Here is a 25,697-nt window from a genome sequence, read left to right on the forward strand (position 1 = left end):
GGCAGGATATAAGTCTAAACAACTACAGTCAATGGTATTGGCATCTTTAATAACTGACCGAGCTCTAGGCACTCTGTGGTGCCTGTATCAGCCATCTTCATGGTCATTGGAATTAATTATTCTTATCTACCCATTGCACAGGGGCAACTCTTCACATGCTTGAGGTCAACATCCCCCTAACTCACTAACAGGGTTGAGGCCTCAAAATTTAGCCCATCTACGGAGACAGTTTTATTGGGTTTGGCTGCTACTCATACTACAGCTTCTTAAAATCACAAGTGAAAGGTGAGTGAGAAGTGAACACAAAGTGGGATAAGTAGCTCTGAAAATGGCTGAGCAAACCCTCAAGTCAGAGATGCTAGTCCTCCCTGAACATCCCATACACCCCAGCAGAGGTAATATCAGTTTGTGAATACAGTCCGAGGGCTTGGGGGAAAGTGGAGACAGAGAGTTAAGGAAAGAAGTTCAGGATTCTTGATTTTAAGAGAAAAAGTGAAAATTGCTCCCCAGGCCTTTGTAAGAGCTGCCCTGTGACACTATATTTTCAAAAAATACAAAAACAAGAAACAGTGTTTGATCTCTAGCCATAGAAAAGGAAAAACTCCTAAAGGTGAATTGAGACAGTGTTATTTCTTGTCTACTCTAAATATTGACTATTGACCTTTCCAGACCTTTTTCTGTACTGGAACCTCATTTGAAGTACCTTTTCACCCCTAATGCTTCAGGAGCCCTTTAGTTTGCATGCACCAGAAGAGACCAATGAAGAGAACAGTAATGTTCAAGTCCCCTATCACAGCACTCAGCATCCATAAAGAAGACAGGAGAGAAAGATAATAAAAGTGGCAGCACCCAACTGCCCAATGGTGTAGAAAACAAAGAGCCAGCCAAAGACTAAAATGATGGATGGCAGCAGAGTGTGGACTACAAACTCTTGGTAGCATCCCATAAATCTCATTACTTTCACACTGTGAAGAGGAAAGAAAAAAGATTGCTTCCAAATAGCACATGTATTGAAGACATCTTGTAAACGAACTGGACATCTTATAAACAAATTAGACATCCTTGTAAACAAATTGGACATCTTGCCATTTGAAGGTAAAGCTTTCAACAGTGATGTAGGCAGCTAGCAGGGTGGGAGCTCAGTGGATTAGGGGAAAACATGAAACTTGAGTCCACTGGCCACCATGAATCTATTTACCCCCCCAAAGAAATAAGCCTCAAAGTCAGGCATTCCCAGGACTCTCAAAGCTAAGGAGATGAGTTTGCTCATCAATATAATGGGATTAACCTTGGAGGCATTGATCAGCTCCTATGTGAGCTGACAAATTCAAGGGTTTCCTACTGACACCATCCTCTGAGGCTGTTAGAAAGACTGGAAAAAGAGTATTATTTACCTGATGCTCCAAGCTGGGGCTATTCAAGGAATATATATATATGTAATTTAACTGAAAGGCCTGTCACTGTCAGTGCTAACTCCATTCATCAGCACTGGGACCTGGGAGTCGGAGAAATGCTCTCTCACCATTGTATCTATAGCATTGTAGTTTAGTGTCATTTATTATTTGTTCCTATAGTATCTATGGGATCAGGAATGATGCCCAAAGTCCCTCAGCACAGGAGAACAATTTGAAGTTCAGCCAAATAGGATGGTTTCTCTCAGCTCTGAATGAGAGATAGACAAGGGGCTCATCTGAAGGCTTGAGATCATCACCAAACATGCATTCCTAAGCCTCAGTGATGCAAAGGCTCTGATCTGGTAACTGGTTGCCATGAAGCTTCATTCCTCAGGAAAGTCAAGAACCAGAACTGGGCCCAGAGCTCTGGAGCAGCCCCAGAAAAGTTATTCTTGCATCTCCAGGGTAGATAAAGTGGCCAACACCACCTGGCCCTGCCATGGTTCCATGGTCATGGATGAGAAAGAAGAACTGAGGTCTCCCAGACACTCTCCCATAACCATCTCATCATCATCATCATCTCCATCTTTGAGCCACAAGGAGAAGTTAAAGCTAGCAGAGGTGTCAAGCTTTGAGCCCCAACAGTGTGACCCAAACCAGATTAAAATGTAATTAGGAAATATTCCATAAATAAATAAAAATATAAGAAAATAGATAATATCACATTTTAAAACCAAGTCAACATGTATTCTGCAAAGATTCTTTCATTTTAGTTAATGGCCTGATTTTATTTGAGTTTGGCACCATTCATCTACAGCCTAAGAGACAAAGAGGAAAAGCAGTGGAAAGAGAACAGGAGAGGGGGGCAGCTGGGTAGCTCAGTGGATTGAGAGTCAGGCCTAGAGATGGGAGGTCCTAGGTTCAAATCTGGCCTCAGACACTTCCCAGCTATGTGACCCTGGGCAAGTCACTTAACCCCTATTGCCTAGCTCTTACCACTCTTATCTTGGAGCCAATACACAGTATTGACTCCAAGATGGAAGGTAAGGGTTTTCAAAAAAAAAAAAAAAAAAAAGAATTCTTTTCCTTCAACGACCTGAAGTAAGATTGATATCTTCCATCTTCTCTCTATTTTTAACCCTTATCTTCTGTCTTAGAATTGATACAAATTAATATAATAATTTAGAAGTTAATAACTAATTCATCTAATACTTAGAATTAATACTACTGTTCCAAGACAGAAGAGCAGTAAGGGTTAGACATTTAGTTAGACACTCTAGATCCAGCACTCTAAATCCACTGTACTTCTTAGCTGCCCCTCCAGTTCAGCTTAACTAAATGGAAATAGGCTTGAACCCCCCCCAAAAAAAGCATGTCAATTCACACCAGGAAAAAATGCACAGAAAACCAGTGTCATCCCTGGGCTGTAGAAGTTTTCCAACTAGACACGGATCCTGTCCTGATCCAGCATGTGCATGGGAACCAAGAAGCCCAACATAATTTTCTTTAGCAACCAGTGATGAGCATTCAGTTAGGACTAAGCTCCAGACTTAGTCAAGCTTTAAAGACAGGTAGGTGGTAGTGAGAGGAAGAACCAAATGAGATCATCTCTGTAAAGCACTTTGCAAACCTTGAAGTGCCATATAAATAATAGCTAGTATTATTATCTTTGTGGTTCAGTAGTTTTAGTCCTGTCTGACTCTTCATAACCCTATTTGGGGTTTTCTTGGCAAAGATACTGAAACAGTTAACCATATCCTTCTCCAGTTCATTTTATAGATAAGGAAACTAAGGCAAGAGGGGTTAACTAGCTTCTGATTGCAGGCTTGGCACTCTATCCACTGTGCCACCTAGCTGCTCACATAAAATATAGGATCATAAATGTAGAGATGGAAGAGACCTTACAGGTCCTATCTAGTCCAATCACCTCATTTTACCAAAGAAGAAACTTAGGTCCAAAGTGATTCTTCTACCAGCCCACTGACAGTGCTACTACTACTACTACTACTACTACTACTACTACTACTACTACTACTACTACTACTACTACTACTACTACTACTACTACTACTACTACTACTTACTACCACTGCCACCAGCACTACTACTAACTACTACCAATATTACTAGTGTCTAACTAAAACACCAAAACAGAAAAGGTGTTGATTCTACAGCAGTGTTGCTAGAAAGAATCTTGAGCCCAGATAATGCCAGGGAACTGAAATAGGGCACAGACTCACAAAATATCAGAACAAGAAGGGATGGGTTTTGGAGGTCATTTATTCCCACCTCTATAGCATCCTTGGCGAAAGGTCACCCTGCTGTCCCTCTGCTGGAAAACTTTCATTGATCAGGTAACTTCTTTTCTTGCGGCTCATAGCACTTTCAGACTTTGTTTTTAGCAAGTATTTCCTTAGAGTGAGGTGAAATCGGTTTTTCAGAAACTTCTAACCACTGTTTCTGGTTCTGACCTGTAGGGCTCTGCAGAAAATGTCTAATTTCTCTTCCAAATGACAAATACCTTTTTAAAATTTTTTTTTAATTTTTTTAAATTAAATTTTTAATTTTTTAATTTTATTTTCCCCCAATTACATATAAAAAGTTTCCAACATTTTTCAAAGAATATTGAGTCTCAAATTCTCTTCTCCCTCCCTCCACTGCAACCCACCAACCCTCTTGAGATGGTAAGCAATCTCACATAGATTTTACATGTGCAATCATGTAAAACATCCAAATGGCAGATACTTGAAATGAGCTCTCATGTCCGCCCAAGTCTTCTCTTCTCCAGAATACTTCCCTACTTCCTTCAATGGTTTCTTTTATATCAAGGTTTCTAGCCTTCTCATAATCCTGACTACCCCCTCCTGGACCCGCTCTAGTTTGTCAATGTCCTTTATAAATGGGACACAAAATTGAAGATGACACTCAAGGTTTGCTCTGACCAGAGCCAAAGAGGTTGCATTCTCTTTTCTGGCTGCCATATTGCATTGTAAACTCATAGTAAACTGTCAGTCCTTTGAACACCAAGGAAATTATCCACAAAGGAAACAAGTATTTATTAAGTGATTAAAATATGTGCTAGACACTATGGTAAGCACTTTGCAGATATTACCTCATTTGATTTTCATAGCTACTCTGGGAGGTAAGTGCTGTTATTATTCCCATTTTACAGGTAAGGACACACACACAGGCAGAGGTGAAATGACTTGCCCAGGGTCACACAACTAGGAAGTATCTGAAGCCAATTTTGAGTTGAGATTTTCCTGACTACTGTCCCAGAGTTCTATCCAACTGTGTCACCTCACTGCTTCTAATATAGAAAGTATAACTGTCTCTTTTTTATTGTTGTTTTTCGGTTGTTTCAGAGACTGAAGACCTTGTGGGGTTTTCTTGGCAAAGATACTACAATAATTTGGCATTTCCTTCTCTGGACCAATTTACAGATGAGAAACTGAGGTCAACAAAGTTTTAAATGACTTGCTCAGTGTCGCACAGCTAGGAAGTGTCTGAGGTTGGATTTGAACTCAGGAAGATGAGTCTTCCTGATTCCAAGTCTAGCATTCTGTGCACTATGGTGCCACCTAGCTGCCCTAAGACTAAATTGGCTAATAAAGATTGATAAATTGGGAGCAGGAATGTAGGGATTTTTTAATCGTTCCATCCAGCAAGAGGCTGAACAAATTCAGGGTGGAGGGGTGTGAAGATGGCAATGCCCAGCGAACTGAGTTTATTAATCTTCGAATACATGCATCCTAAGAGGCTGAGATTGCATCAATCACCTCTATTTTCATCAGTTCACACTTTCCTGGCTCCTAGCGTTATACTCTACACAGTTGGTCCCAATTGTCGGTTTTAATTAAAACCAAAGCTCTATCTTAAAATACAGACCACAGTGAAGGCAACAAAAGATACCTTTCCCTCTCAGTTAGAAAACTAATCCAGGGCATCAGCTTGGAACTTGCAGAAAAGACATATATGGTACAGGGGGGGTTTACAGAGGATGTGGAAGTATGGTCTATAACTTCAAGCTACTCATGTTCTACATCGTTTTAAAAATAAAAAATAAACCACACTTAAGTCAGAAATGTGAGGTGTTTGCCTTTCCTCTTTTTTGGTGACATTGCTTTAGAATTTTGGTATCATTTTTTCTGATTGGGCTGCAGGAAAATAGGCATATTCATGCACTGTTGATGGAACTGTGATTTATTTATTATTTATCCTGTATAGAGCTTGCTTTGCATGCTGCCTCCCTCCATTAGATTGTAAGAACCTTGAGGGAAGGGACCTTCTTTTGGTTCTTTTTGTAACTAACCCCAGTGCTTAGAAGAGTGGCTGGCAAAAAACTGGAAAATGAGGAGTTGTCCCTTAATTGGGGAATGGCTGAACAAATTGTGGCATATGATGGTGATGGAATACTATGGTCCTATAAGAAATGATGAACTGCTGGATTTCTAAGAAGAACTAGGAAGACCTCTAAAACCTGATGCAGAGCGAAATGAGTAGAACCAGGAGAACACTGTACACAGAGATTGATACTTTGTGGGACAATCAAGTGTAATCAACTTTGCTACCAATAGCAATGCAATAATCCAGGACAACCCCAGAGGGATTTATGAGAAAGAATGCTATCCACATCAAGAGAAAGAACTATGGGAGTAGAAGAAAACATGATTTATCACTTGTTTATATGGGTATATGATTTGGGCTTTTGGTTTTAAAAGATTACTCTATTAAAAAAATGAATAATATGGAAATAGATATCAAGTGATTGAAAAATGTATATTTTTTAGGTTGTCTTTTTTAAAATTTTATTTATTTAGAATGTTTTCCCAGGGTTACATGATTCATATTCTCTCCCTCTCCTCTTCCCTCCCTGCTCCTGGAGCTGACGAGCAAGTCCACTGGGTTATACATGTATCATGGTTCAAAACCTATTTCCATATTATTAATATTTGCAATAAAGTGATCTTTTAAAGTCAAAATCTCCAATTGTATACCCATCGAACCATGTGATCGATCATGTTTTTCTTCTGCTTCTACTCCCAGTCATGGAAATATATTTTTAAAAAAATAAAATGAAAATTATATTAAAAAAAGAAGAGTGGTTGGCATATAGTAAGCACTTAATAAACATTTATTGATTGATTTATTAATCCAGTTTTCCATGAAACAATTTGGAACTATGCTCAAAAAGTTATAAAATAGTGCATACCTATGACCTGTCAATACCACTACTAGACCTAGACCAAAAATAACAAAGAAAGGAAAAGGGTCTATAAGTTCAAAAAATATTTAGAACATCCTTTTATTTGTGACAACAAACAACTGGAAACTACGGGTGAGCAGATACCCATCATTTGAGAATGGTTAAACAAGTTGTGAATGTAACAGAATATGGCTTCGCTCTAATGATGAAGGGTGCAGTTTCTGAGAAACATAGGAAGACTAATAAGAATTGACACAAAGTGAAAAGACAAATAACTATGAAATGCATGAGAATTCTGATCAACACAATGATTGATTACTAATCTAGAGGGCCAAGGATTATGTATGCCCTATTGTTCTCAGGGGACAGATTCAGACATACATGATTGAGATGGATTTGGCCAATGTAGGAACTTGTTTTTCTTGACAACATTTCTTACAAGTGCTTTGTTTTTCTTTTTATTTCCTTCCACGGAGGATGAAAAAAAGAAAACAAATCAGAAAATAGCAAAACATATAGCATGAGTTCATCACTAGCCTCTACTTCGAAAGGGTAAAGTTAAGAGTATCTTCTAAATTTTCAAAGGTATCAAGAGATAGGACAGCTGGGCTGAGTAATAAAGTGTTCCCCTCATTTCTTGAGCCATTACATGATATCCTTTAATTTAGATAAAGTCTTCACTGGTCCTAAAATAACAAGACTTCCTTGAAACTAAAAACATTTCATTCCTGATGGGGGTGGGGGAGGGTGAGATGAATGCATTACTTTGAGAACAGCACACTTAATTCCCTTTTCATTCAATAATGTGCCAGGCCCTTCTATCCTCCACTATCTCTCCAAGTCTCTCCAAGCTCATGTTCAGTGTCCATGACACTGTCTATCCACCTCATCTTCTGCCATCCCTTTCTCCTTTTGCCTTCAATCTTTCCCAACATCAGTCTTTTCCAGTGACTCCTATCTTCTTGTTATGTTATATGCAAAACAGACAATATTTGCACCTCATATGAGAAGTAAAACACTTTGAAACCAAAACATTATATAAATATCGGCTATTCCACTATTCATCTTAATCATCTTGGCTAATTGGTTTTCCCAATTTCCCAACATAGTAATAGTAACAACATTAATAACACATACTTACACTTAAAGCATTTCAGGGATTGGCATATGTGTAAAGAAAAGCTGAGGTGACTCAGCTTTCTTTGACCAGAAATTTGACTTTCCCTCAAGAATCAGAAGGTAGTAATCGCACACTGATTTCCAAAGTATTGACAATCCATAATTATTTCTATAAACCAGATTTATACTTCCTTATGATGATGGCTCAGAGGTAACAGAAAACACTTTTAAAGAAGTTAAATGATAGATTTGTTTTACTGCTGAATGATTTTAGAGCATGTATGCCAATATTTTTCTAAAAAAAGATGCCACGAAAGAGAATTGATTATGAAGTTGAGAAAGGTTAAGATTTAAAAGCACAATTCATTTCCTATCTTCTCTATAGCCATTCTACCCTTAAGCTGAAGGAAGCTGAAGGAAGATAGCAACAAAACATTCCCAACAGATGACAAAGCCCTAGTAACAGGCTGCCAACATATCTCTGTTAGGCTAGAACAGTCATTTTTGGAGGTTAACTTTACCCGCCCACTCTTTTCCCACCAGGGACATGGTGGATCTGTAAGAACAAGACACCTGAACAGGAAGAAGCTATCTAGGATCTGGCAACAACCAAGGATTTCTTTACAAACTCTGCCTCAATATTACTTAACAAACTAAGTGGTAATAAAGAGTTTCTCATCACAAAGAAATGACTGATAAGCAAAACTATCCCTAGAGAGGCTAGTTCCACTTCCCTCCCCACCCTCATATTCATTAAAGTGGCAAAAGGTAGGGTAGTGAAGAGAGGTAGATTTCATTAGAGTCAAATAGTTTGAATCCTGATTGCTATTCACTACCTACCTGTTGTGAGGAAGATCATTTAGTATTAGTTACATGGTTTATATGGACCTAGCAGGAAGGGCTAGAGGATTCCAAGATGGAATGAAGGAGCAGGAAGTAGGGCTTGTGCTCTGAGAGAGACTCCATCAGTGGTTGGCACAAACTGTTGCTAGCCCTGGGAGATCTCAGAGTTAAGGACACCCTGCATCCTGATTCCCTGGGATCCTGAGTGGTGGTGGCTTTCAGCAAATGGACAAGCTGCAGAGCTGCACCAAGTGGAGGAGGGGTTTGGGATCTGGTGGACAGCATCTCAAGCACACTCTCTCTACTTGGATACCTTGGACCACCTTGGCTTTTGGCATCCTGTGATCATCTTTGGATTACCGTGAGAACCCTCAAAGCCACCCTCAGGCCCTTTAACTGTGCTGGTCAAGCCTGGCTGGAACCAGGTTTGAAGTAGCCTTCCCAGTGACTCCAGAACTGCTCCTTTGAGCCCTGCCTGGCCTAGGTCAATTAGATTAGAGTAGACAAGTCCTCCCCTTGCCCCTGTGATTTGCCCTTTAGGGTTTTAAGTGTAGAATCCCCAATCCCACCTTTATTAGTAAATCATAATTAAAACTGTTAAAACCCTTTACCTTGCCTGCTGGTTCCAAAGACCCTGGCCTACAGTGAGCAGAGTGACAGTTGGGGTTAACTGCCATTCTTGATTCTTGGCCTCCCTATCCTGGCTGGTCCTGTCTCTCCTTCAACCCAGGACAAATCATTAGGACACATTTACATCCCTGGTGCCCCACTCTTTTTACATACCTATACAACCATGAGCAAATCTCTACCTCTCTGATCACATTTCCTTATTTGTTAAAAAGAAAGGGGGGGGGGTCACACTAGATGATCTCTAAGGTCTATTCCAATTCCAATTCTGGATCCATGATCCCATAATCAAGGACAGCCTGGAAATGGAAAAGAAAGAGCAATATGAAACCTGAGGGGTGTAAGATAGAGGCAGTGAGAAAGTGTAGTCTGAAATGTTTTCATAGAAGCTTCAGTGCTGTTTTGTTTTGTTTTGTTTTTTTAACCAGCTAGCTTAAAAATTGTTTCTTTTTCTCTCTGCCCTCTATGAATTTCCCTCAACTTCCAGCCCAGCAGAAAGAATTACCTTGGAAAGGAAGGATCCTTTCACCATACCCATGAGACCAAATTCCTAATCAATGACTGTTTCCTTGGGGACAGCTTGGAAGTCCAGGCTCACAAAATAGTCTTACAAGCAACAAAAGTGCTCTAACATCACCCTCTGGTGGCAGATATAAGCAGAACCAGGAGAATATTATATTACCAGAAACTGGAATATTGTGGGATGATCAAATGGAATAAGACTTTGCTACTAACAACAATACAATGATCCAAGACAATTCTGAGGGACTTATGAAAAAGAATGCTATCCACCTCCAAAGAAAGAACTGTTGGAGTTGAAAGGCAGATGAAAACGTGATTTATCACTTGTTTATTTGGGTATATATTTTGGAGTTTTGGTTCTATAAAATTATTATTACAAAAATGAATATGGAAATATCTTTTGCCTGATAATACCCAGATTGAATTGCTTGTCAGCCCTGGGACAGGGAAAGGAAGAAAGAATGGAGATAATAAGGATCATATGACTTTGGAAAAATTTTGTAGAAATTTATTAAAACAAAAAAAATTAAATTTTAAAAAAAAGAACATCTGGATCCAAAGCCTGCCTCTTGTTACATACTGGCTTTTATGACACTAGACAAGTCACTTAACCTTTCAGTGCCCCCAGGTAATTCTCCAAGACTATCAGGTTGCAAAGAAGGTAAACTCTAGTTTAGCAAAGAAAGCTCCCCAAAGGGAATTCCCTATATCAGTGAAATCATTGGGCCAAGTCTTATATCAAGGACAAATATAATAACCATAGCGTTAACACAGCTATAGTGCCATAGGATGGCTTTTCTCCTCAATAGTGATTGTGAAGTAGGTAGTTCTAGTATTTTTATTGCTATTGTTATGAGAGAAAATACATGACTAAACTCAAGATAACAAAGCAAATTAGTGGCAATGCTGAGACTAGAATCCAGGTTCTCTGATTCCTAACTGAGAATGCTTCTCACTATACCATACTGTAAAGCAGTAAAAAGTGGGGGTTCTTTAAATTGAAAGCAACTGTGTAACGAGTCCTTCTGTGAGGGGGCTATTGATGTGTTTTGATTTTCCTAAAGCAGGGCATAGCATGATAACATCAATTCTTTCCATTAAATTTTCAGTTTTCTTTAAAAAAAAAAAAACAAGAAAATGGACTTAAGATGCCCCAACACAAGCTAAGTAGGAAAGTATTACTAATAACAATGGGTTAATTCATTATATCAAATTAGCATGGGTACTCACTAAAGACAAACACCAAATATACAAAGACTAAAACATAGTGTATCTTGGAAAAATTATCATAACTCTACCTGTGAACCAAAGCATCATACCCTGCTATTAAGAGGCTCCTGTAGCTAGGTGGTACAATAGTCAGGCCTGAAGTCAGGAAGATGTGAGTTAGAATGCTGCCTCAGACACTTAGCTGTGTGATCCTAGGCAGGGTCACTTAGCCTATTTGTCTCAGTTTACTCATCTGTAAAGAGGGGATAATAATAGCACCACCCACCTCCCAAGGTTGAGAAGATCAAATGAAATATCCATAAAGCCCTTAGAACAGTGCCTAGCACACAGTAAACCCTCTGAAAATGTAAGCTATTATTAACTCCACTAGACACCTTGAGAGTAGGGGCTGTCTTTTCCCTCTTTGTGTATCCACAGTGCCAGGCAAAGAGTGGCACTTAAGAAGTAATGTCTCAACAGTAGGCCAATCACTGTGTGTTCACCTACTCCTGTTTTAATGAAAGAAAAGGTAGAAAGGAGACTCCACAATCAAAAATGAAAACAAAAAGGAGAGGCCATTTTCATAGCAATAGTAATTGCATCAATAAATTTTATTTTGTTTTTACACATTTGGAGATCTGAGCCAAATGTACAATTACTGTCAGGAAATCTTAACAAGGTTAGGAAAGCTGTTGTAATAGATTTAAAGAGCTGCAATTTCCCATTCTTCTCCCTGATTCTGGGGGTGATATCTACAATGAAGAATTGAGATTCACTTAAAAGAACTCATTCTTAGTGCCAAATTTATCACTATATCAGAAGGCCCAAAGGTGTTAAAATGTGCTTTCACTAACGAATTAAACACATGCTTTCTGGTTAAAGGTTTGTGCCACAGAATTATATACATCAGCACAAATTCCCCAACAAATACAAAGCATTTACTTCTGTAATTGAAAGGTATGTTTTGGTTCCACTTATACTCAGATTTGGAAGATGAGAAACTAAACACTATACCTCACCACTTCCCAATAATAAAAAAATAACCATATAATCGGTTCAATTTTGGATAGCAAAATATTATTTCTATTCAATTACCATCCAGCAAAATCTGGTCTAAATTTTAACTTAAGAAGTGTGTGGAAAAAATACATCATAATTAAACTCTCAATTTTGAGCAGCTTTCCTTCTCTAACAAGTGAATCAAATCAAACTTAGGAAGAAATGTCTCATCTCTAAATTAGCAATTTTTAAAAATCCCCTCCTTAGCTAGGAAACACCTGTGCCTTACCCAGTAAAATATTTCTCCTATCTGTCAGTAAAAAATTTTCATCACATCAGCCTTTTCATCTATCTGGTCAGACTTTTATCAATAAGACAGAAAAAATATATAGTTACCAGATCAAAGTATTCTATGTCTGATATTGCTCTTTTCAGAACTGAAGCATTTAAGTCTTGTGTTGCTACTGAGAATCTGGGTTCTTATTTTCTGGTTAGTTTCAGCACATTATGTACCATTATCCCTATCCCATCAAAAATATGGTGCAATCCTGTTTCGCACATAAAAGCTGGAGTCGTGACCACTTTGTTCTTAGTGTCTACATGAGCTTCGTAAGGAGAAATTAAGGAAAAGAAAAAGTCAACAAATAGTCAGTTCATCTGGTATCCCACCTTGGGGACATTTAATTATAAGGTATTTCCCTCTTGCATCTCAGAACTATTCCCTACCTCCATACTTGATGCTGGTGGGTTATACAGTAAAAATTACCTCTTATTACAATATATTCCTCACCCAAAAGGTCTCAATTCTGGTATCTAAGGACAAGGAACATAATCCCGTCTCTTAGGCAGGTAGGTGACATTGAGCTTGGAATCATGAAGGCTTGACTTCAAATCTAGCTTTAGATACCTACTGTGTGACTCTGAGCAAGTCACTTAATTTCTGTCTGCCTCTGTTTATTATAAAATGGGGATAACAGCACCTATTTCCCAGGATCTATGAAGGTCAAATGATATATCTAGAAAGGGATTAGCACAGTGCCTGGCACATAGTAGGCACTATAATAATGCCTATTCCTTTCTCTTCTCACTTAAATTCCATAGAGCTTTTCCAAATGCAAGGGACCAAGATGATCAATCTCATTTGCTATAACTTCTACTCTGTTTATCAATATCTGATCCAGAAAACTGCCAAAAAGGATATAGTTACTTCTTTCACACAGTGCTTTGCTCCCAAGGCTTTAATGGCTTCTGCAGTTTCACAATAAGGCCATTTCCCACCTTCCGCCTGCTCATGTCCTACTGTCACTTCTGTACCCTTAAGTACTTTGGCTGCAAGAACTGGTGAAATGCAGCACAAGCTGAAAGAATAATGAGAAATAATTACAATTTTAATTAAACATCATGTAATTAGTTACATAAAGGAAGATTCAGCAAAAGATTTACCAGTTCATGATGTATTATTTTTTTTAATCAGTTCATCTTCATCATAGGAGTATATACAGAGGGAAAAAAATATTCAGCCAACTTTTCTATTCACTGGGAATTCCAAGAGTAGATATCTTAAATTTTAGATTAAAATGTAACCTGAGTTAAAACTGAAGTGGGTAAAAAAAACTCAAATATACACACAAGGGTTCTTCTGGGGAGAAAGGGATGAAGGAAGAATGAAGGATGTAGATTTATAACTATCTTAACCAAATACAAAAAAGGGCTGTGACAATGAGAGTGAATGACAGTTGGAATCCAACTGCCACTTAGACTAAAACATCCAGGGATACCTTACTTCTACAGGGAAAAACACAATAGGAAAAAAAAAACACTTTTTAATAATGACTTCAAAGGGTAAGAGCAGTAGAGAGAGGTCACCCTAACCTAGTTATCTAAGGACAAACTCAGGAACTGGGAGTTGGGTCAGGATCTACACTAATTTAAGCCAGGCTGCCTAGATTAGCCTAAAAGGCTAAAAGGTGAATGGGGTTTCTCACAACTTGAGTTCAGCACAGCAATGATTCTAGCACAGCAATGATCCAGCACAGGTCCTCAGAAAAATTAATCCCAAAGGGTAAAACCAAGGAGTTTGAATCAGCTTGGGATGTCCACCAACCCAAGTCTGATCCTCTAGCTCAACTTGAATTTCTCACAGGCAGGGATTTCTTCTGGGAGGCAAATCCACTCTCTCCTGGGCTTTTCACTGGATACAGTTTTCAGAATCCAACTGTTCTCTCAGCCATAACAGAGTCACTCAGGAAAAGACTTCCTTCCTTGCCATAATTCCATCCTTGGAACCTTCAGATCTTATCTGACAGCCTGACAGCCTGGGTGCTAATTTCACTAAATATCTCTACTTTTCCTCTTAACAAAACCCATCCTCAGACACTTCCTTCCTATGTGACTCTTGACAAATAATTTAAGCAATGATTCAGTTTCCTCACCTGTAAAATGGGAATAATAGTATCTACCTCCTAAGGTTATTGTGAATATTAAATGAGATAGCTGTAAAGCATGTATCATAGTGCCTAGCACATAGTAAACAACTTTGTTAGTTATTTTTCACTTATGTTCAACTCTTTGTTAACCCATTTGGGATTTTCTTGGCAAAAATACTGGAGTCCATTTCCTCCTCCAGAGTAAACACCTTACTCTCTCTCCCAAGTTAGCAGAGTAACATAAAGAAATACAGCAAGCTCCCCACCCCTCCAATACAACTCTTCTAAAAAGAATCAGAGAAATCACCAGACTAAATCTTAATTGGGAAATACAAGAAAAAGTGGTCAGGTGTGGCCATGAACATTGGCTGCATGAAAGATTCTAGTGTCCAGAGAATAAAAGATGGTAGAAGCTGTCCACTGATCAAGGATAAAGTTACAAAATCAAACTGGAAAACTGTGAACTTGTGCATGGTGAAGGAAGAGGTACCACATGGCAGCTTTAATCCAGGATGGACTGAGGAGGGGAAACTGCTCAGGGCAGTGTACTTGGTCAGGAAATATTCTCAGGCTCTAGGATATGTATTGAAAAAGGGCCAAGTTCAGACACAAGGAGAAACCATATGGTTTGGAGCCTAAGACTAGAGCAGACTCTCAATCTGGAGCAGGATCATTAGACCAAAAGGAGACTGAAGGACTGTCCTTCTGAACTAGCAGAGCAATCCAGGTGGCTGATACAGGGGTGAAATACAGCAGTAGTCTCCAGTTATTCAGACCCAAATGCAGGTCAAGAATTTGCTGAAATCAGATCAGAAGGGCCGCATTCTTTCCCTGTATTAGATTAATTCTGTGAGCACTGAAAGCTTGTAGGTCCCCAGCCTGAGCTATCCCTAAGAACCTGAAATAACACAATACTTAATAACTCCAAGAAAAGATCCAAGTTTTGGGGATAAGAACTCACTATTTGACAAAAACTGCTGGGGAATTTGGAAAACAGTATGGCAAAAATTAGGTTTAGATCAATATCTCATAGCCTATACCAAGATAAGGTCAAAATGGGTATATGATTTAAACATACTGACATTATGAGTATATATATATATATATATAAACATAACATAGAATAGTTTACATGTCATATCTATGGAGAAAGGAAGAATTATTTATCTATTTTAAATATTTATTTATTTACTTCTAAATATTTTTCCATGTTCATGTTCTCCCCTTATCCCTTCTTTTTCCTGGAGCTGACAAGTTGGGTTATACATGTGTTATCACGTGATACCTATTTCCATATTATTCATTTTTGTAATAGAGTAATCTTTTAAAACCAAAACCTCAAATCATACATCCATATAAACAAGTGATAAATCATGTTTTTTTTCTGCATTTCTACTCCCACAGTTCCTTCTCTCAATGTGAATAGCATTCTTTCTCATGAGTCCCTCAGAACTGTCCTGGATCTTTGTATTGCTATTAGCAACAAAGTCCATTACATTGGATTGTCCCACAATGTTTCAGTTACATTATAATGTTCTCTCAGTTCTGTTTCACTCCACATCAGTACATGGAGGTCTTTCCAGCTCTTTCTGAAATCATCCTGTTCATCATTACTTATAGCACAATAGTATTACATCACCTTTATATACCATGATTTATTCAGCCATTCCCCAATCAAGGACACCCTCTCATTTTCCAATTCTTTGCCACCACAAAGAGCATGGCTATGAATATTTTTGTACAACCATTTTTTATTATCTCTTTGGGAAAAGGGAAGAATTTATGAACAAACAAGAGATAGAGAACATTACAAGATATAAAATGAATAATTTTGATTATGTTAATTTTAAAGCTTTTTGTATAAACAAAACCAATGCAACCAAGAATAGAAGGGAAACAACAAACTGGGGGGGGGGCAGGGAAACAAAATACAAAATGCAGTTCCTGCTCTCAAGGAGCTGACAATCTAAAAGAGGAGACAGCATATAAGTACTAATGTAAAAACTCTCTCTCCCTCTCTGACTCTCTCTGTCTGTCTGTCTGTCTGTCTGTCTGTCTCTCTCTCTCTCTCTCTCTCTCTCTCTCTATATATATATATATATATATATATATATACACACACACACATATATATGTGTACATATGTGTATATGGCAAATAGGGTAAATTGTGCATAACCTCAGGGGGAAGGCACTAAAATTAAGAGGAAGTGGGAAAGGTTTGTTATAAAAAGTGGGACTTTACCTTAGACTTGAAGGAAACCAGGAGACAGAGATGAGGAAGCAAGTGAAATTAGAGAACTGGATAATTCCAAGCATGGAAAACACCCAGAGTAAGGAGATAGGAGTATCATGTGCAAGGACGTCAGAATCAGTGGACTACAAAATACAGGGAGTAAGGAGGGGAATAATATTTAAGACTAGTAAGGTGACAGAAGCAATAGAAAACAGCAGCCTGATAGTCAATAAATCCCAGAGCATTAATTCTAAAAGAAAGGGCTTCCTTTTCAACAAAAACTCCTGGGAAAACCAGAACAAAGTTAGACAAAAATTAAAAATCAAAAGGAGAAATTATACAATTTTAACTATGTGAAATTAAAAAATATGTACACAAATGAAATAAATTAAAACAGAAAGGAAATGGTAGAGTAAGAAAAATATAGGGGAAAGTGGGTATACAACAGAGGATGGGTTTAAGTATGGATAAAAAACACAAAAGCAAGTCAAAGTAATAAGATACTAGGGTCAAGATGTATATATAGAATAATGGGAGAGCAGGTGGCTAAGGCAGGTTAGCGGTACAGACCAGAGAACTACCTATATATCTACTTGAATACTTCAAGTATCTTTGATATAGGCAACATTTCTAACAATTCAGACTATAACCTCGATATCTCAGTGAAGTCTCTTAACGATTTACTGTAGCCAAAAAAAAAAATTATGTAGCAAAGAGTAGGCAACCACATAACATCCTCTTTCTACATACATACACACACACACACACACACACACACATACACACACATAACATTCTCTTTGTACATACACACATATATAAATAAAACCACATTCTGTATATAAATATGGTGGAATTTAACCTTGTTTTCAGAGAAAACAGATATTAAGTCTTCCTATGTTTCTCTGAATTCTATACATGTCATTTCTTACAGTACAGTAATTTGATTAGCCCTTTCCTAATCAATGTGGATCTACTTTGTTTCAAGTTCTTTGCTACCAAGAAATACATGATTATAAATATACTGGCATATATGAGGATACACCTCATTAAATTTAGCTAGACTGAGTCAGAAGATAAATATGTAGAACATAGGCTATGCCTGAAGCACTTCCAGAGATTCTACTGAACTGGTATAGCTAATGTACTAGAACCTCACTGCAGACTAGTAGATTGTAAAAATCTTCCTGCAAGGTTAATTCAGCATCTTCTCTTTTTTTTTCTGTTAAAGTTGTAAATGGAGGAAGGGGAAATTAATCATAGGATTATTTTCTAGCTAAAAGTTATCTCTGACTTACAGAACCTTAGAGATAAAATGAAAATGAGGCCATCTGGTCCAATCCAGCATCCCTGACAAATGGTCATCCAACCTCTTCTTTAAGACCTGCTGTAATGAATAGCCACTATCATCCAGGACAAGACAGTCCACTTTTTGGATTGGTTAATGCTTTTCCTTACACTGAGTTAAAATCTGAATCTCTATAACCTCTATCCACTTCCCTACATTCAGGGGAGCCAAGCAAAATAAAGCTAATTCCTCTTCCAAAAGTAAGTCCTTCAAATGCCTGGGGGAAAAAAAAGCTCTCATGACCTACCCTCACACCCACCCATATCTTTTCTTCTCTAAACATTTTCAGTTCCTTCCATAGAGATCTCTAGATTTCATTCCAGGGCTATTTGCTATCATGATCTGGTTCATACTGCTTCCTAGAAGATTCCAACTTCCTTTTTATAGATCTAAAAATCAGAACACCAGGCCTCTATTCAAACCACTAAAAAAAAAAAATTCACCTCATTAACCTGCCCATCACATACATACCCAATTGGTTTCCCTTCTTTATGGAATTCATTTAGGATTCGTTCAACATCTTTATTGACTTTACAATCTTTTCCATCGACTGCAAATGTACACCTGCCAAAACCAAAAATTTTCCATAAGTATAATAATGCATATTAATTTTATAACTTTAAAAAATTATTTTATTCCAGAAATTTCATGGCACCATTCTATTAACTTTTTTAAAAATTATTTTTATCTTTTGTTTTCACATTATTTTTATTTCCAAATACATCCCTGCCCCTTGTAAGGTAATTACATCCTCTCCCACTAATCCCCTTGTAACAGAGAGAGAAGTAGTCCTGCAAAATTAAATGACATATCCAGAGTCTGACAAACCCTTCTAGGGGTTCTGAAACCTGGGGCCTATGAACTTTTGTTTCGTTTTTCATATTTTGATAACTACATTCCCATGCAATTGGTCTCCTTTGTAATCTTACATAATTTTATGTATTTAAAAATATTCTGAGAATGAGCCCATGGGCTTCACCTGACTGCCAAAGGAGTCTGTTACACAAAAAAGATTAAAAACTCCTGATATAAGAACTCCTCCACCTCTGCAAAGAAGAGAAGTTCATTTTTTCAACTCTTCTCCAGGACCAAGTTTAGTCATTATATGTTTTTTTTAATCTATTTATATTGTTGTACTCACTGTGTATACTGTTTTCTTGATTCTATTTAATCCACTCTTTAATTTATATCAACTCTTCCCATGCTTCTCTGAATTCTACACACGCATCATTTCTTACAGCATAGTAATTTATTTAGTCCTTTCCAATCAATGTGTATCTACTCTGTTTCAAGTTCTTTGCTACCACAAAATGTGTTGCTATGAATATACTGGTGTACACAAGCCTTTCTTTCTCTCTTTGACCTCCTTGAAATATATGTCTGTCATTGGGGTCTCTTGGTCAAAGATTCTAGACCTTTTAGTCACTTTTTAAAAATAACTCTACATTCTCTCCAGAATGGCTGAACTCATCAAACATGTAATTAACATGTCTGTCTTTAAGCAGCCCCTCCAACCTTGGCTCTTACTATCTCAAATTATCTTAGTCAACTTACCTGAGCTGAGGCAAAACTTTATAGAGTTGAATTGATTTACATTTCTATTACTTTGATCGATTCAGAACAATCTTTGGTTATTAATGGTCTGCAATTCTTTTGAGAACTTGGGTCTTATATTTTCCTATTAATTGACTATCTTGGATATCAGACCTTTATCAGAACTATTTGATATATAATTTTTTTCCCAATGATGATCTACCTATCCTAGATGCACTGATTTTATTAATGCAAAAGCTTTTCATTTTAATGTAATAAAAATTACTTCTTTTATGGGTTGTGATCTCTATTTCCTTGTTTAGTTAAGAACTCTTCTCACTCAAGGGAAATGTACCTAATCTGATTTTCTTCTAATTTTTATTTGTGATGTGATTTTTTTTTAACTTACTGTGGTATATAGTGGTACACTGGAAAAAATCTTGATTCCAGAGTCAGAGGACCTGGATTAAAATCCTGCCTTTAATGTTTACTACTTGTATGACTTTGGGTAGGTCATTTTACCTCCCTGGACCTTAGTTTCTGCATCTGTAAAATGAGCGGCTGAACTAGATGACCTGTAACTTCCCTTCAAGCTCTAAACCTATGATATGTGTTGTTCCAAACCTAATTTCTATTAAACTTTTTCCAGTTTTCCCTGCTACTGCTAAAATTTTTAAGAAATTTTAACAGTAAGAAATATGATTTTAGGATTCCAAAGCCTAAACTTGAAAAGAAGTCAAGCTCCATAAAGGCTGGGATTTTCTTACTTTGACATATGTAACCACAGCACTTAGCAAAGTGTTTGGTTCGCAATAAGCACTTGATAAATGCTTTTCATTCATTCATTTTATTCATCTGACTATTACACTCTCCACAATAGTAGTCCCACTTCTTCTCTCCAAGCTCCCCAAATCATCTCCCACCCATCTTTTAGCAGATTTCTTCATCTCCTATTCAATTAAGAAAACTAAAGGTCAAAGGTCACAAGTTTCTTTCTCTATATTCATCCATCCTTTCCTGAGCTCTCCTTTGTCCTATCACAACTTCCCCATATCATACTTATTAGGAAGCATACAGTCTACCTCCTGTGGAAAGTAAACCCTAAAGGACAAGGGCTGCTTTATTTTTTGTGTTCCCCAGTACCTCCAAAATCAGCAAAATACTTACAGGTTTTTGGCAGCTCCAAATCCCCCAGGAAAGATAACAGCATCAAAATCCTTTGACTTAAGTTCTGACAATTCAGCAATCTTCCCTCGGGCAATCCTTGCTGATTCTATGAAAGCATTCCTTGAAAAAAAAACATATACCAAAAGAGGTCTGAAAGTGGCATGGTCTATACATAATTTTCTCTTTTAAAAAACTGGCAAAAGAATATCATTTCTAGGCTAGTTTTGACTGGAAATGCTAGCCCAAGAAGAAGAGAGCACTAAAAGGCAAAGAAAATTTTAATAAGGTATAAGTAATTTATGTCTTACTCTAAAAAAAATAATACAGAAACAGTCATCAGGCCCTGAGGAATTTCTATAAAAGTAAAATTAGTTTAGAAGGTTAAGATTTAAATTTAACCAATATCCTATCCTAGCAAAAAGCTGTATTACAAACCAGAACTGACCCCATTGAAGTCCTCCTCCCTCAATGCCTCACTGTGGCAGAGGTGACCCTAGATTCTCAAAGGCCAAGACAGGAAGGCATCAAGTAAAAATTAAGGGGAGACTGTCAACAGAGGAACAGTTTAATTAAACACAGACAGCCTAATCACACAAGTCAAATGAATAGGTTATTTATAAAGCACTTGCTATATAGATCAGGCACACTAGGTGTTAGGAATTAAAAAAAAAAAAAAAAAAGACAGCAACATTCCCTGCCCTAACAACAGGAACTTACAAAGACATATTATATACCTATACCATCTACAGCATAGATGGATAGTAACTTTAGCTCTAGCAGCTAAGAACCCTAGCAAAAGCCTCTTGTAGAAGGTAGTTTTTTTAAATGAATAATATGAAAACAGGTATCAGTGATAACATTTGTATAACCTAGTAGAAGTGCTTATTGGATCCAGAAGAGGGGAGTGAAAGAAATGAAATGTGTAAACGTGGTAAAATATTTCAAAAATATATATTTTTTAAAAAAGGTAGTTTTAGGGGGCAGCTGGGTAGCTCAGTAGAGTGAGAGTCAGGCCTAGAGACAGGAGGTCCTAGGTTCAAACCCAGCCTCAGCCACTTCCCAGCTGTGTGACCCTGGGCAAGTCACTTGACCCCCATTGCCCACCCTTACCAATCTTCCACCTATGAGACAATACACCGAAGTACAAGGGTTTAAAAAAAAAAATTAAAAAAAAAAAAAGGTAGTTTTTTAGATTAATCTCAAAAGATGCCAGAGATTCCAAGAAGTGGAAATATGGAGGGAGAAAATTACTATTATTGGTAAAAGCTAGTAAAAAGGCACAAAAATGGAATGCTATGTGTGAGGACAGATACATATTTCTGGGGGCTGGGAGTGGACAACATGTAAAAGAAATATAGAAAAGAGTCAGGTTGTGAAGCACTATGAATGCCAAAAGGATTTTATAATTCATTCTGGAGGTAAAAAGGAGCCACTAAAGTTTATTGAGCAGAGTTCTATCAACACTTGAGGAAAATAATTTTGGCAACTGTGTGAAGGATGGATTGGAGTGGATTGTAAAGTACAGTTGAGGAAAATAGGATAAGGAAGTGGACAGGTGGGGCTGGAGAATCAGGAGCCAGAGGTTCAGAATTGCTAAGATGGGGAAAACACATGGTTCATTAAGGAAGATAGGTGATTCATAGGTTCAAGATTATTCTTATAAGTCTGATCTATGCTATGAGAATTAATAAGGGAATAATAAGAAGTGGTATATACTGGAAAGATGGAAAGCCAATCAGGAGGGAAGGAATAATAATGCAATCAAAGTATCTGAGAGGCTACTATTAGATAGGATTGGGACATGGAGTTGAGCCAGGAATCAGCTAGAAGCCAGGCTAGCTCTCTGTCTTTAAGACCTGTACTTCCTTGCCTTGAATCAACCTTTCATCACCAGAAAGTTGACTACCAGGTGAAACTTTTTTTAGCTTGCAGTTCTGGTGAGATTCTAATCTGTATCCTTGAAGGTCCCATTGGAAAAAAAAATCCCTTTGAATAGTGAAGTCCATTGAGAGTTAATGTGAAGTGGAAAGGGTGCTAAACTTAGCCATCATAGAACCTGAATTCAAATTCAGACTGCCACTACTTATTACCAGTGTGACCCTCAGCAAGAGATTCTTTGCCTTTCTCTGGATGTACATAGGTAGTCAGCAAGGTTTAATGACTGCTACTTTGGACAGTATATTCAGCTGTACAGTATGATTAAATTCATTTCATTTGAATGAACGTTCCTTCTGTCAGTGCACTGTGCTAGGTGTTGAGGTGGTTAAAAAGATGAAACACAGATCCTGCCTGCAAGGAGGTTATAATATGAATGTATAGATAGAGAAATAATTATAAAGCAAATTATAAGTACAACAAGGGAAGAGGGGAATACTGTGCATGTGCTTTATGAATATTATCTCATTTTTATTCTCACAGCAGCCTTGTGAGGTAGGTGCTTATTATCTCTGTTTTACAGTTGAGGAAACTGAGGCAAATATTGAGTCACACACCTAGGTAGTATCTGAGACTGGATTTGAACTCTAGTCTTTCTGACTTCAGACTCATCATTCTATCCACTGTGCAACCTGCTGCCCAGAAAAGGCCTAAGTCATTACCTAAGAGATTTAAGATGAAAGAGGTCATATCCAACTCTTCGTGATCCTGTGCTACTCATGGGGTTTTCTTGGCAAAGATACTAGAGTGGATAGCTATTTCCTTCTTCAGTGGATTAAGGCAGAGGTTAAATGATTTGCCCAGAATTACAAAGCTAGTATATGTCTAAGGCTAGATGTGAATTCAGATCTTACCGTTTTTCACTCTCTGCTGGTTGTCCTTTAGTATGATCAATGACATGCATCTGAGGAACATTAGGTGCATACATCTTAACTTCAGCACCTTCACGACTCAGGTGAACCAATATCCTATGAGACAGAAGTTCAAATAAAGTTAAAAGCCTTAAAATAAAATTCCTAATGCTTAAATCTAAGTTTATACAGTATAGTGAAAAGAGCACTATACTTGCAAGTCAAAAGACCTGGGTACAAATCTGCTCTGTGGCTATGAACAAGACATTTAACTTTCATTCATTCTTTGCTTGCTCTTTCTAGGCTTTGCCACCATATCCAACTGCCATCTCACCCTAGAATATCCTTCTACCATGCCAGTACCATTCTTCCATTGGTGAATCTCTCCCAGAGCCTCTTTGTGGGGGAAGGAGTTGGGAGAGTGGGGTAGCTGGGCTAGCAAACCTTCATTCCTCTACTAGCCTTGCTTCTGACTTTCCAGAATTAGATAATAAATGCTCCTAACTCAGGGACCCTCCCTTCTCTCATATTATTCCCTTACTCATCTTTTTCAAATCCTTTTTGAGTGCTGTCTTCTCTCTCTCTCTCTCTCTTTTTTTAAACCCTTACCTTCCATCTTGGAGTCAACACTGTGCATTGGCTCCAAGGGAGAAGAGTGGTAAAGACTAAGCAATGTGACTTGCCCAGGGTTACACAGCTGGGAAGTGTATGAGGCCAGATTTGAACCTAAGACCTCCTGTTTCTAGGTCTGGCTCTCAATTTACTGAGCTACTCAGCTGCCCCCTGTCTTCTCTCTTTAGAATGTCAGTTCCTTGAGGGCAGGAATTACTTTTCTTTATGCTCACATTTATATTCTCAGTGCTTAGTATAGTCCATATGGTAAGCTAATAAATGCTTGTTGTCTTGCCTTATAAGCCTGTTTCTTTATCTGTAAAATGAAATTGGTGTCTATATCTACCTCATAAGTTTGTTTTGAGAATTGAGATAATAATTATAAAAGCATTTTGCAAAGCCTAAAAATGCTATGTAAATGACAGCCACCATTACTGTTTTTAAAATAGGCTTTTAACCAAATGCTAAATACGAGTCCTAGAGGCACACTACTTTTCTACTTTGCTTTACTTTTAAAAGTGCTTTCGACAAATCCTTGTTGAATATGTTACTATTTACCTGAGAGTACTTTAACTTTAGAGTTAAGGTTGGGTTACTAACAATAATGCAAATCTCCATTATTCCAGGTCCTTGGGAAGGAAACTAGTAGGCAGCAGAGCTAAGTTAAATCGAAAACTTATTTGCCCCAAAGTTCCCTGACACACTGCATTTGCCAAGTAGTTTGGGGATCTAGAAAGTACTTAAGTCATATGTGTAATGTCAAATAAGGCTTTTCCCTAATTTTTCCCTTTATACTCTTCTCCACCCACAGGTCTGACATATTTTTGTCCCCACGTAGCAGGACTAGCAAGTTTCAAGATCCTTCAGATCACTACTAGACTAGCACAACTTCTCTCAAAAAAAAAAAAAACTAGTTCTAATCTCTGACAGTTACTTCAGCAAAAGAAAACAATGCTGTTTATGGAATTCGAATATAGTAATAACAATAGTTGACAATTATAGGGCTTTAAGGTTTGCAAAGCACTATTTATTTATATGGGTGTATATTTGTACCCAAATACATACAACCTCTTATTTCAGTCTCATGATATGCCTGTAAAATAGATATTATTATCATCTAACAATTGAATAATTTAAAATTTACATAATGACTTGCTCATGGCCACATTTTAGAGGCAGGATTTGAATCTGTGTTCCTTAACCTATATCCAAACCTCTAATCATGCCACCACAGTACCTACTGTAAAGAACAGCTTTTATGTAGAAAGGGGCTTACGCTGAGGCCTCATGAATTTCTGTGCCATCATAGACACCACATCCAGAAAAAATCTGGGAAGAGAAAAGAAAAGTATTCATTTTATAAATTTTTTGAGCATCTACTATGGCCAAGATAGTGGAAGTGAAAGTAATAAGAAAGTGTTTTGGTTTGAGTGTCTCATAGGAATGAAAGGTTAGGGAGGTCACCATTAACATTTAGAGAGGGAGTAAGACAGGCAAGCCAGCTGGTCTAATAGAAAGAGCACTTGACTTAGAACTGAGAAAACCCCTCAATTATAGAAATGGTTCTGCCTCTAACTTTGTCATTCTCTCAGTCTCCCCTTTCTCATCAGCAGAATAGTAACATTTAACTTTACAAAGCCAAGAGGAAAACACTCCTCAAAATCCTCCCTT

The 25,697-nt window shown here is 37.6% G+C and overlaps 1 protein-coding gene across 3 annotated transcripts in view; it reads right to left on the reverse strand.

Annotated features, from left to right (window-relative positions):
* The window catches only part of GATD3 (glutamine amidotransferase class 1 domain containing 3), a 36,545-nt gene that overhangs the window by 9,921 nt on the left and 927 nt on the right, over positions 1 to 25,697 (reverse strand). The window contains exons 2-8 of one of the 3 annotated variants that reach the window (XM_044670195.1): positions 25,303 to 25,355; positions 23,418 to 23,531; positions 20,629 to 20,748; positions 18,400 to 18,492; positions 13,121 to 13,277; positions 12,316 to 12,528; positions 11,499 to 11,672 (exon numbers count right to left, since the gene is read on the reverse strand). In XM_044670195.1, the coding sequence (XP_044526130.1) occupies positions 12,400 to 12,528; positions 13,121 to 13,277; positions 18,400 to 18,492; positions 20,629 to 20,748; positions 23,418 to 23,531; positions 25,303 to 25,355 (666 nt within the window). In that variant the 3' untranslated portion in view covers positions 11,499 to 11,672; positions 12,316 to 12,399. Of the gene's footprint in view, positions 1 to 11,498; positions 11,673 to 12,315; positions 12,529 to 13,120; positions 13,278 to 18,399; positions 18,493 to 20,628; positions 20,749 to 23,417; positions 23,532 to 25,263; positions 25,282 to 25,302; positions 25,356 to 25,697 lie in introns of those variants that run through there. The other 2 variants (XM_044670197.1, XM_044670196.1) reach the window with 2 other exon arrangements.

The sequence above is a fragment of the Gracilinanus agilis genome, chromosome 3 (genome assembly GCF_016433145.1).
Source record: "Gracilinanus agilis isolate LMUSP501 chromosome 3, AgileGrace, whole genome shotgun sequence".
NCBI classification, from domain to species: domain Eukaryota; kingdom Metazoa; phylum Chordata; class Mammalia; order Didelphimorphia; family Didelphidae; genus Gracilinanus; species Gracilinanus agilis.